Genomic DNA, 13,032 nt, shown 5'->3' with positions numbered 1-13,032 from the left:
AACAGACAACCGCATCCCTTCTCTGAGTTGATCATATCATGGCTGACCATCATTTCAGCACTCGACACAGGTTTCTAGTCATCATGGATAGAGTGCTATAAAACAGGTTTTCATCTGTTTTATTTGCACAACAGCAGGCATTCAAAGAGAAATGGCACAATTTTAGTGTGGTATCAGACTTGCATTCAAAGAGAAATGGCGTAAATTTTAGTGCAATTCCGGACTCGCATTCAAAGAGAAATGGTATACTTTTAGTGCGATATTTACAGTGTGCTATAGCTTGATAACTGACTGCCACTGCTAGGTGGTGATGTAACTGCTAATGTGACATTCTGGTATTCCGCTGGACAGTTTGAGCAAATATGCATATGTACGGGTGGCTGTGTTACTCTGGCAGAAGGCTGGCTGGCAACAATGAATCGGCAGCTCTGACTCGGGAGCAGCATTTTCCTGCAGCGAGGTATTGACACTGCGCAGGAATTCTGTCATGGCCACTTCTTTATAACGTTGCTGGCTGGTGAACACAAGAACCCGGTCAAACTGAGATTGCCGGCAGTCGGGTTGTTGGCGACTTGCAGCCGTTCTCCCTCTTCGTTATGGTAGGACATCATTTTGATAGCCTCTCTTATTTTCCACTGCTTCATTCAAAGCTACTGAGCTAGCACATAATGTCACTGAAAATGGATGGGTCAGCCGCAGTCCATGTGGTGTCCAACTGTTGCCAGTTGTTGTGTTGCAGCAGTTGCAAGTAGTGCACATGTTGTGACAAGCAAGTGCTAATCAATCTCCCAGTTCCACCAGTGTCAACTTTGGTGCATTCACATCGAGGTTCACAGATGCCTGCAATGTGGAGAGCATCTATGGAATCCTTTGTGTACCTCAACAGATCTTGGAGCCATTCTAGAGGACTGGTTTAATTCCTCTGTGGCACAGCACCTAGCCTACAAGGTCACTGACACCTCTCACCCTAGGTAAGAGAGCAATACTGAGCCGTTCCTCTGTTGTACATCACAGTACCCCATTGTTCACTGTAGGCTCTAAATCCTATATCCATTTATGCTGAATGTTGACTGGAGCTAGTTTGGCTCACACTGGAGGCTACCACTACCATTAATCACGTGAGCTCAGACTGTTTGCATATGTGACCCAGTAATCTTTTGTGCTGGATGGTGGTGTGACTGCATGCAGATATCTGTTGGTATGCATTGGTTTCCTATACACACTATGTCCTAGTGGACCACAGAGGAATGAAACCAGTATTCCAGAGCAGGAAGAACATGTCCAGAATCTAGCAGTTTAGTTGCCTTAAAGAGGACCAATGCAAATACAGCCAAAACATTTGTGGTATAGTGTTTTAGTCTTTTCTAATGACACAGCCTATAAACCGAAATAATTTGATGAACATGCAGTCTCAGCAAGCTCTGACAGTTCACTTTTTGCCTACAGACATATAATAATGTACTGTTGAGAATAAATTGTGCTGCAGGGAAAGGGAATGTCCTTTTGAGAACAGAAACAGATATATACTGGGGAGATACACTGCAGCCACGTTTACTTTATGCACGGTGTTCGAACTGCCCCTTTCTGGAGAGCAGTAAGGGCTGTATGAGGAAGAAAGCGGGCATAGTTCATATAATTCAGGCAGGCTAAGAAAAAAATTTGGCAAAACTTGACTAGAAGAAGAGATCGGTTGGTAGGACATGTTCTGAGGCATCAAGGGATCACAAATATAGCATTGGAGGGCAGCGTGGAGGGTAAAACTCGTAGAGGGAGACCAAGAGATGAATGCACTAAGCAGATTCAGAAGGATGTAGGCTGCAGCAGGTACTGGGAGATGAAGGAGCTTGCACAGGATAGATTAGCATGGAGAGCTGCATCAAACCAGTCTCAGGACTGAAGACCACAACAACAACAACAACAACAGTCTCAGGTGTTATTGAATTTAGCATATGTTAAAATGAAGGACTAAGTAAGGAACATATATTTTTTGTTTTCTCCAAGTAAATGTCTGCTCTGAGATAGAGCCCTCCAAAGATGACACTGCGCATACCATTTTAAAAATGTGAATTTTGGAAAAATTTTAAAAAGCTGTATCTCTGGAACAGTTCTAGATATTTTGTTGTTTTTTTTATTTGAAAGATAATTGCTTTACGATTACAAAGAAATCCTCCATTTGGACTTATCTGTCAAAGTTCTTTTACTATAGCATTCAGAACTTTTTTATAATTTATGGATTTTTATTTTTTTCAAAAATGCCAAACCAATAAATTTTAATTTTGTTCCGGTGATTAGTACCATAAAGTTCTACATTCCCTGAAAAGGAGAGCTTCCACTTTTAGGTTGAACAGGTTTTATATACAATTGAAATTTTTGCCATATATATGACCCATTTTATTACCACATTATCACATTACAGGCTCATAAAAATCGAAAGCTGGCCTTATTTAACATAATTTTAGTTTTGAAAGATGAGTAAGAGACCAATTTTTCAAGAATTTTTAAAATGCTTGGTTCCAAAGTGTATCTTAAAGGTCCAAAGACTTAAAGGTTTCAAATTATACAACTTCTGTGGGCTCTGGTGGTGGTGGTGGTGGTGGTGGTGGTTAGTGTTTAACGTCCCGTCGACAACGAGGTCATTAGAGACGGAGCGCAAGCTCGGGTTAGGGAAGGATTGGGAAGGAAATCGGTCGTGCCCATTCAAAGGAACTCTGTGGGCTCTGTTTTGTACTAAAATTAGCCAGTCAATGAACTAAAAATGTGTTCCACTGCTTCAGTATCTTCCTTTTATACAGAGTGATGCCTTCCTGTTGAACCAGTAGGAACTGGAGGACATACAATCTTCAAAACATTGTGAACAGGGAGTGAGCACTGATGATGGTGTTGCTGTCCTTCAGCTGGAAACCTATATCCAGCGGTTGGTCCATGTGGTAGCATAAAGTTCACTACAGTTTTGTTTAACTCATAACTGCTGTCCATACTTTTTGCAATCCACCAGTCACAGTCATACACACACACGCCACAAACATCCCCATTCTCCGGTTGTGAATCTGAATATTATCCTGCTGTTTCTGCGGTGTTGAAGGAACGAACAAAATTTCTTCTTTCTTGCTCTTTAAAGTGTGTGTAATATGAGTTTGCACATCACTTTGAGTACAAAAATGTGTCTTCTGTATTCCTTTCACAGGAGTTGTTTGTTCGGACCATTCTTTTTTTTTCTGCTCACAGAATTCTTCGATTTCCTCTTTGAACAAAAGAATGAGGGCTGTGGATGTGTAAGATTTCACGACACTTGTAAAATCCTCAACATTCTGAATTGCCGCTGTATTTGGTCTGGAAAGATTATGTTTAGTAGCATAGTGCTTCAGCAGGCCTCTTACACCATGACAAGGCCCCTTCCCGTGACCAATAGCACTGTAGACCAAGTCAGTTGGCACAAGCGATTTACTCAATTCAAACAGCTGGTAATGATTTTTAAAATGACTGGGAGCACCATCAGAAATAATAGTGATCTTCTCTGCCCCTGTTTGCAGATGAGGAATTTTGCGCATTGCTACCAAAGCATGTGCTGAGTCATGTCCTGTGTCATCACTTACAACTGCAACACTTGTGTCTTGTTTTGAAAATATGTCACTCCTGTAAAAATAGAAACCTGGACATTACTCCAATGATAGCCTTGTACTTCTTGTGGGAAAATTACAGACCAGTTCTTAGAAAAATCACAGTCAAGCACTAAACATAGTTCTTCAGTCTGTACACACCCTTTCACTTCTGCAATGCGCTGTTGCAATTTCTTCAGCTGCCGGTGTGTTACTGCTTTCACTGACCAAAAACAACAGTTTTCTTAATCAGGCCTAGTTTATTTTCCTCCCATGTCACATATGTAATTGCTGCAGAGTTATCTGCGATGTCTTCCAGGCCAAGTGTCTGTAAGACAGTCCTCCTTTTCCAGGGCAGTCATCACATTCTTGAAGCAAACAAATCTCTCGCTTTATGTCACTGACTACTAATGACTTCACATGCCCAACCAAGGTGTCATATGTCACGTGCTCCAGTAAGTTCTTCAAAGTTACCACACAAAGTTCAAAATTTGCACAGTTCACACATAAACAGCCATCTCTAGGTGTGTGTGGAACTACCCACTTAGGTCGTAGTGCATAAAATTTTGATCTTCCAATATATGAAGTTGTATAGTTGTTCTTACAAACTGCAAAAGTTTCTTTAATACTGCGAGTCATGTATCTCTTCACTTTCACAACTTTTTGACCTTCAACTCTTACAGTTATTAGTGTCTTTTTTGTTGGCACTCTGGTGACAACAGTCCCATTTATCTTGCAGATAAAATGACTACACTATTTGAACTTTAGCTGCTTCTATAGGATGACCATAATAGGGATCTAGTCTTCCAAAGGCTCCTTTTACAGACCTCACACTTCTTGATTTTCCTACCATGTACTTTGATACTGATGGAATGTGGTTCAAAATCGTTTTCTTTGAAAATATCTCTGGAATAATAGTTAAAACTTGCACCTTTTCACTGTGGGAAGCACAATATTCAATAGCTGAATTGATATTTGTGAAAAATTCCTGGCAAGAGGTGCAAGAGTGCTTTGGTTCATTGAAGATGGAATTTCTACTTTGAAGAGTGAACTCAGTTTTGCTGTAGTGTATACATCCATAGCTTTAATAATTTCTCTGCCTTTCTTGATGCATAGAGCTTGACTCGACTTCACTGACTGCGGTTTCTAAAGAGGACTAATACCTACCTGCTGACTGATTCAAGGTGTTTAATCCTTCCTCTACTGATCCAAAATCTGCATCATCTGCACCATGGAAGGGTCCACTTTGTTCGGATACTATCATTGCTGTTATTCTGTCAAAACATTTAGAACACAAAAAGTCGTACCTGGAAACATCTTCATTTTGAAACAGAGTCTTCAAATGAGAACACTTATTCCCAACCTGAACAAAGTCTATTTTCTTGTTTGTCTTATATATCACCCTTTTGTGGATATGCAAATAGTCAGCACACTTCACTCTCCTGTGGCCCTAGTCAGAAGACATTTCAAACAGTCCTTTTCCCTAAACACACTGCAACTGCGTCAACTGGCAAATTCCTCACGAAAACGCAGAACTCACTGGATGGTCCCAGATTTCTTACAGGCTTTTTCCGTAAACAAATTAGCACTGAACAACTAAAATACAGAAACCTGCAATGAAGAAACATGAAAAGGAAACTGACAAGAAACTACAACAAAGTATAAGAAGTATACGCAACAATGAAAGTGAAAAGAAATGACTGCAACAAAGACAATGAAATTAGTAAGAAAGAACTTCTGTGAAGAGGATATTACACTTGAAACCTAAAAACTGATTTTTAAAAATAATACCTGTCCAACTTAAAAGTGGAAGCTCTCCTTTACTGAAAATATAGTACTACACAGTACTAATCAACAGAAAAAAATCTAACTTTTCTGGATTGCCATTTATGGAAGAAAAAAAAAAAAAAATCTGTAAATTTAAAAAAAATTCAAAAGGCGAAAGTAAAAGAACTTTGACAGTTGTGTCCAAATGGAGGATACCATTGTAATCATAAAGCAATTATCTTTCAAATTAAAAAAAAGTATAACAAAATATATCTAGAACTGTTACAGAGATAGGCCTTCAGCATTTAAAAACTTTTTCCGAAATTCCCATCTTCAAAATGGTGTTCACGGTGTCATCTTTGGAGGCCTGTATCTCAGGACAGGAATTTTTTTGAAGAAAACAGAAAAATGTGTGTTTCTTAGTTACTCCTGAATTTTAACATTTGCTAAATTCATTAACATCCAAGACTATGAAGGTAACCCCCTGCCTGAAGTGATACAGATTATCCCAACACGGAAATCATATACAGACTAGGCATACTCACATTAGGGAAATCTTCTAATTTTTTTTAAAAATTATGTATTTCTGTCTCAATTCACACAAGTGGTATCACTGTCAGTTCTAACTTGTTACCAACTCCTGTCATCAGATGATCTAGAAATTTGTAAATAGAAAAGGCTCAGAGGGGCATTTAGAACTGAAACATATCAAAACATAGACATGTTTAAACTGTGAGTGCTCCTCTCTGGGTCTCTTCAGTCTACTCTTTACTATGTTATGTACTCAAATCATCTGATGATAAAAGATTTGGGGTATCTATTTCAGCACTGTCCTGTAAGGGTTCATACGTGCCACAACTGTACAACAGTGTCAAAACTTCGGATGTGCCAAGGAAATGGTATGACTTCCCATGAACAGCCTGATAATCAAACACAAGTTATGCCACACTTGCTGAAGCCACTTCCTTTTACATCGCTCTCAGCAATGCTAAATCTGCACTTTAGTACCATTACAGATGATCGTTTCTAAAAAAAGTGACAGAGCTCTGTAATGAATAAAAGTATGTAGGCCTAGACAAGATTTCAGGTGCAGGCTAATACACCCTGTTATGCAAGCCTGTGAAATGGGACTCCTGGAAGTCAGGTGGATTGATCAAGTTTAGATTGAAGACATAGTGCCATGCAGCAGCACTCTTCTTAATAATTCCAATGATTACATTAGGATCAAAGAGTTCTTTAAAAAAAAATCTATAGCTTAACTAGCTAATACTGGTTTGTAATCACAGTAGCTCACCATTAACAAACAGATGAGGTAGAAGCAGAAGTCTTTGTCAGCGCTCCAGTCACTGACACTTGTCTTTTGTTATGATTACAGAAAGTAAAACCTATCCCTTCAGTATGCATAAGGAAATTGTATGTCTTCTAGGTCATTAGATCCATGGCCTGAGACCAGCTTTTACCTTTTTCAAAATGACAAAATTTACACTAGAGGACATCCCTAATGCATAATGAGTAATATCTGCAAGTTAAAATTTAGCAATAGTATTATATCAGACTGATCCATGATATTGTACGGTGATCAGTCCCAGCTGTTAATTTAAAGGAGAAGTATATAAGACTGGTCCATAATTTTCTGTGATGCTCCAGTCTTTGGCAACACCCCTCCCCCCCCAAATCAATGACCAATGACTGGTACCACAGTGTTACTTTTACATTTTTACAATGAGTTCAAAACATACCTGTGACCAAAACTAACTACATTATACGATCCTCTATTGGAAATTCATTTCTGTCGATCTTTGCAATCTAAACAGGCAAAGTAATCACATGTGTGGGGAATAACATTGCAGGTCTATGCATACAGTGTAGGGCATGGTGACAAAGAAAATCTCTCTGTATTTGTAAAATCAAATGCTGTTAGTAATTTTACTACTTCTATGAGATTCTTCCCCTCCCCAAATGAGAGAATTCTTGGCTCCAAGAACTGAAACAATAAATCCGAGGTCTATCACATTCTTCATTGACAGTCGTGTACCTTACTTGACATTACATGTCTGTTTTCTGCTCTCAGAGCAGTATACCATAGTGCTTATTTCAGTGTTCCCTAACTCAAGAGATATTTTACAGCCAATAAATCTCTCTGTATCAACTCTTACGCTGAGAAGTTATCTTGGTCCCAGGAGTAAGGCTAAAAAACAGGTTCCCAAGCCTCAGCAGTGAAAAATTTTGACCACAGCTTTATTAGCCATGTTTTTGATTTCTGTTATTGTTCACACATGCTTTCTTTTCCTGTTCATAATTTTTTATCAAACTTTTCTAACCAACTTAAACTTCATTGACAAGACACATATTTCTATACTATTCTATGTACTAAGTTCTCTATATCTGAAATACCATGAAATGATTTAGAAGCCTTTAAATTTACAGTCAGCTAACTGTCAATGACTGGGTGCATATGAAAATCTTGGTTGGATTGGCACTAGTACCAGTACTGACTTAACTTCAAATTCTTTGGTGAAAAGTTACTCAGAGTATCCAAAATGCTGTAAGGGGAGCCTAGATTATAAAAGGGTATATTTTAAAGCAATGGACTGTGAACCTCTTAGGAAAAACATAAATCTCCTCACTATGGGCCTACTGTCAAAGACTAGAGTGTCTACCTTAATTATTCCCGTTGTTATAAAATACAATTTACAGAACACAAGTATCCCTAACTACTACTTTGCCTTAGGAGTAAAATATTTCAGAAGGATGTTCGCATAACTGGTAGCAATACCCAGTAAAGAAGGGCATTTGGAGGCAACAATTGGTATGGGAAAGAACATAAATGCAGAGATAAGAACGCTACATGTTGGAATTATAAGTACAGAAACACATTCACGTTCACTGGAAGCGTATAAAATCTGAAAAAGCAATATACGTTTATGATTATACAACGGCAACCGAATATACTGAGCAGAAAGCTCAAGTTTCTGTCGTCTCGGAGGACTGAATGCACTGATAACCACAGAAATGGTTTCATGCATCAACACATTTCCTTCACCAAATGAATACTTGAGGGAAAAAATTGATTGCGAGTCACAGAATGCTAACTGAATAATTAGCTCAGATGCATTTAAATCGATACTTCTCCTACTATTAATACTAGCTAGCTTTTCATGCAACAACGAACTATGAAATATTTAAATGGATACAACTCAACAATTTATCAGTGACTTATATCTTGTGACTCTCGTCATAAATTAGTTATCAGTACTCTATTGAAAAGTATTAAATGATCTTCGCTTACTTGCACGTAGTTCCAAATTCTGTCCAGTTCAGTTTCTGTCTCTTCTTCTCAGACATCCAATATCCGATGATATGTGGCCTACCTTTCTGTTCTGTCATTTTGGACATCTCTCTCTCTCTCTCTGCGTGTGCGGTGGAACTGGAACTCTCACTCTGCTGGAAGGCACATATTCCCAACAAAACTTCTGAACAGCAGATCTCTTTGAAAAGATGGTACGCAAACACACTTAAACAGTTTTCACTACTACAGATCTCTTATCAGTATCCAATAATTAGTGTCTATTTTTCGTCCTCCGACAATGTGACGTCGTACGATTTATCGCCTATAGCTGAAAGATAAGAATTCAGCAACACGTCAGGAAACGGCTGTTCTGTGCACATTTGAGCTCCCGCTAGTACAACCGCTGCTAACGCCACTAATTTATGATTCATCAATTACTGCTGGCGTGATCAAGAAAGCGTGAGTGACCTTGCTGAAGTTTTGCCAGCTTGCGTCCTTAACCTTACTTTCACTCGCCCGCCAACCCAAACAAACAACACCGGTTACAAAAACAAATACCACAACGAAGCAAGATGAGGTTTGTAAAATATACCCTCTGATCACAGATTTGCAAGTAATCTAGCACAGATGTTATCTGAGACGAACGATTATGAAAGTACCCTCAACGTGGGCGAAAAATAAAATTACGAAATACCGACGAGTGTCATTTACTTTTCCGCCACTGACTTGTATTACTTTTTGAGTAACTTCACGTGGCAGCACTCATTATTCGATGGTACTTTTAAAATAAACTTTACTACAGCGACAATGACGTAAGTGTCGCGCAGCACATAGCGAGAAGCGGCCAACAGCCTATTTACTCCAGTTTGTTATCCGCGCGTGCAACGCCCCCTCCTGCCTTGACTAGTGGAATGTGACCTGTACCGTCTGGAGTGGGGATCTGTGCAAAGATACCAAGAGAGGGGGGCAAGGTGCGCCGTGCCGATTCGTGGAAGGTTTCTGCATGTACTTGACAAACAGGTTTGGGTTGGGCTCCTGACTCATAGCCGGAGAACGCAGCACAGAAATGAGAAACCTTCCAAAACAGATAACTGTAAACAAGGAAATATGCTCTCAGTGTTCGAGCGTATAGAATTTATGAGTATGGAAGGATGCAGCATGTTACCTTGGACGCAGAGTCATCGACGTACCGGTATGTAAATATAACTTCAGGCATGCTAAAGGAAGGATGGATGAAACCCTTGCTCTTCATATTGTGTATTAATGACCTGGCGGAAAATATTAATTGGAGCCCCGTACATTTCGTAAATGATGCCATTATCTATCAAAAAAGCTGTCCAAATATTCATTGAGACATCAAAGAGGTGCAAAAATTGGTAGTTTGCTTTAAATGTCCAAAAATTAAAGTTATGCACTTCAAAAAAACACGAAACGTATTATTCTGTGACTACAATATCACTGACTCACAACTGAAAACAGTCAACTCATACAAATATCTCGACATAACAATTTCTGGGGATATGAAATGGAATGTTCACATTGCCTCAAGTAGGTAAAGTAAGTGGCAGCCTTCGATTCACTGGTACGATACTGAGAAAATGCGGTCAGTCCACAAAGGAGACGAAACACTTGTGTAACCCATCCTAGATTATTGCCCGAGAAATTGGACTATCAGGCAATACTGAATGTATACATTCCACAAAGGAGGGCAGCATGTATGATCACAAGTTTGTTTCCCCCTTGGGAGAGTGTCACGGAGATGCTAAAACAGAAACCAACTATCTCGCAAAAGCCTACTTAAAGATTTTCAAGAACCAATATTAGAGGAGGACTTGAGGAATATACAGTAACACTGTACACATCGCACTCTGCTATTCACTTCACAGTCGTTTGCAGAATATAAATGTACGAGGTGTGATCAAAAAATACGGCGAATAATTTTATTAGAAACATAGTAATAAGCTTACATGAAATCTGATTTAATTTCCTTCAAAGTACTGTCATTGGTTAGCGATGTACTTATCTGAACTTTGAATCCATCACTGGAAGCATTTGTCGAAGGTTTCCGTTCGAAGGACGTTCGGCTGCTTTCTCATGGCCCACTCAGTGTCACAAATGGTGTCAAAACGTTCTCCTTTAAAACCTGTTCTAATTTTTGGGAAGAGCCAGAAGTCGCATGGTGCTAAATCTGGTGAAAAAGGTGTATATGGGCACGCAGGAACAATTTTTCCATCCATAAACTCGCGAATCAAAAGCGAGATGTAGCACAGCACGTTGTTGTGATGAAGAAGGAAGCCATTGGGCCAATTTTCTGATCTCGTTCCCCATACATCGTTTCGCAGACCTTGCATTACGCCCTAGTAAAATTCGCCATTTACTTCTGTTCCTCATGGAACGAACTCTGATCGCACTATGCCCTCAATATCGAAAAAAACCAATGATTATGACTTCAGTATTCGATTTTGAAGAACTTTCGTTTTCAAGACGAGGAGGTTCATTGGTTTTCCATAGATAACTCCGAATTTTCGCTTCATGGTAGCACTCTTAGACCCAAATTTCATATCCAGATGCAATTCTGGACGTGAACAAAACCGCCCATTGCATAGTTTGCAGGGGAGTGGGTGGGCAGGGGGGGGGGGGGAGAGGAAATGTTTGGGGTATGGAGTATATTTAACATTTTGTAAGACGAATGGCGATTTGTAAGTACGCACACTGAAGTTCCAGATTTGACACTGTTAAAAACTTGCATAATTCCGAGTCTTAAACCATTTTCCTGAAAAAGAAGGCCGGACCCGAAATCTCTGTGAAAACTGACACAATTTTCCTTCCATTCATCACTCAAAAGTCTGGGAACAAATTTTGGACTCATCCATCTCACTTGCAAATTACCGGTTAAAATGCTTTGGACGGACCTATTGTGTCTTCCTTTGCACGCTGTGTTCTTTTTAGTGGGTACAGGAGTTAGGAACAGATGCCATTCACGAACAGAGAATTCACATGTTAATTTATTCTACAACTAATATAAAATAGTGAGAATAATACACAGCTTTGTTGCTGTATTGGCAACGTCAGTTGCTAACAGATTTGAATTTAGAAATATACAGGGTGTTACAAAAAGGTACGGCTAAACTTTCGGGAAACATTCCTCACACACAAATAAAGAAAAGATGTTATATGGACATGTGTCCGGAAACGCTTAATTTCCATGTTAGAGCTCATTTTAGTTTCGTCAGTATGTACTGTACTTCCTCGATTCACCGCCCAATTGAAGCAAGGTAATGTTGACTTCGGTGCTTGTGTTGACGTGCGACGCAGTGCTCTACAGTACTAGCATCAAGCACATCAGTACGTAGCATCAACAGGTTAGTGTTCATCACGAACGTGGTTTTGCAGTCAGTGCAATGTTTACAAATGCGGAGTTGGCAGATGCCCATTTGATGTGTGGATTAGCACGGGGCAATAGCCGTGGCGCGGTACGTTTGTATCGAGACAGATTTCCAGAACGAAGGTGTCCCGACAGGAAGACGTTCGAAGCAATTGATCGGCGTCTTAGGGAGCACGGAACATTCCAGCCTATGACTCGCGACTGGGGAAGACCTACAACGACGAGGACACCTGCAATGGACGAGACAATTCTTCGTGCAGTTGACGGTAACCCTAATGTCAGCGTCAGAGAAGTTGCTGCTGTACAAAGTAACGTTGACCACGTCACTGTATGGAGAGTGCTACGGGAGAACCAGTTGTTTCCGTACCATGTACAGCGTGTGCAGGCACTATCAGCAGCTGATTGGCCTCCACGGGTACACTTCTGCGAATGGTTCATCCAACAATGTGTCAATACTCATTTCAGTGCAAATGTTCTCTTTACGAATGAGGCTTCATTCCAACGTGATCAAATTGTAAATTTTCACAATCAACATGTGTGGGCTGACGAGAATCCGCACGCAATTGTGCAATCACGCCATCAACACAGATTTTCTGTGAACGTTTGGGCAGGCATTGTTGGTGATGTCTCGATTGGGCCCCATGTTCTTCCACCTACGATCAATGGAGCACGTTATCATGATTTCATACGGGATACTCTACCTGTGCTGCTAGAACATGTGCCTTTACAAGTACGACACAACATGTGGTTCATGAACGATGGAGCTCCTGCACGTTTCAGTCGAAGTGTTCGTACGCTTCTCAACAACAGATTTGGTGACCGATGGATTGGTAGAGGCGGACCAATTCCATGGCCTCCACGCTCTCCTGACCTCAACCCTCTTGACTTTCATTTATGGGGGCATTTGAAAGCTCTTGTCTACGCAACCCCGGTACCAAATGTAGAGACTCTTCGTGCTCGTATTGTGGACGGCTGTGATACAATACGCCATTCTC

At 40.1% G+C, this 13,032-nt stretch overlaps 1 protein-coding gene across 1 annotated transcript in view; it reads right to left on the bottom strand.

Annotated features, from left to right (window-relative positions):
* LOC126424818 (inositol-tetrakisphosphate 1-kinase-like) overlaps nt 1-9,523 on the bottom strand; it is a 100,959-nt gene extending 91,436 nt beyond the window's left edge. Inside the window, exon 1 of the mRNA XM_050087612.1 lies at nt 8,653-9,523. Coding sequence (XP_049943569.1) covers nt 8,653-8,759 — 107 coding nt within the window. The 5' untranslated portion in view covers nt 8,760-9,523. The remainder of the gene's footprint in view (nt 1-8,652) is intronic.
* Between the last annotated feature and the right edge of the window lie 3,509 nt (nt 9,524-13,032).

The sequence above is a fragment of the Schistocerca serialis genome, chromosome 10 (genome assembly GCF_023864345.2).
Source record: "Schistocerca serialis cubense isolate TAMUIC-IGC-003099 chromosome 10, iqSchSeri2.2, whole genome shotgun sequence".
In the NCBI taxonomy this organism is placed as follows: Eukaryota; Metazoa; Arthropoda; class Insecta; order Orthoptera; family Acrididae; genus Schistocerca; species Schistocerca serialis.
Note: the sequence above shows the minus strand (reverse complement) of the source record. Positions and strands in the feature narration are given on the sequence as shown.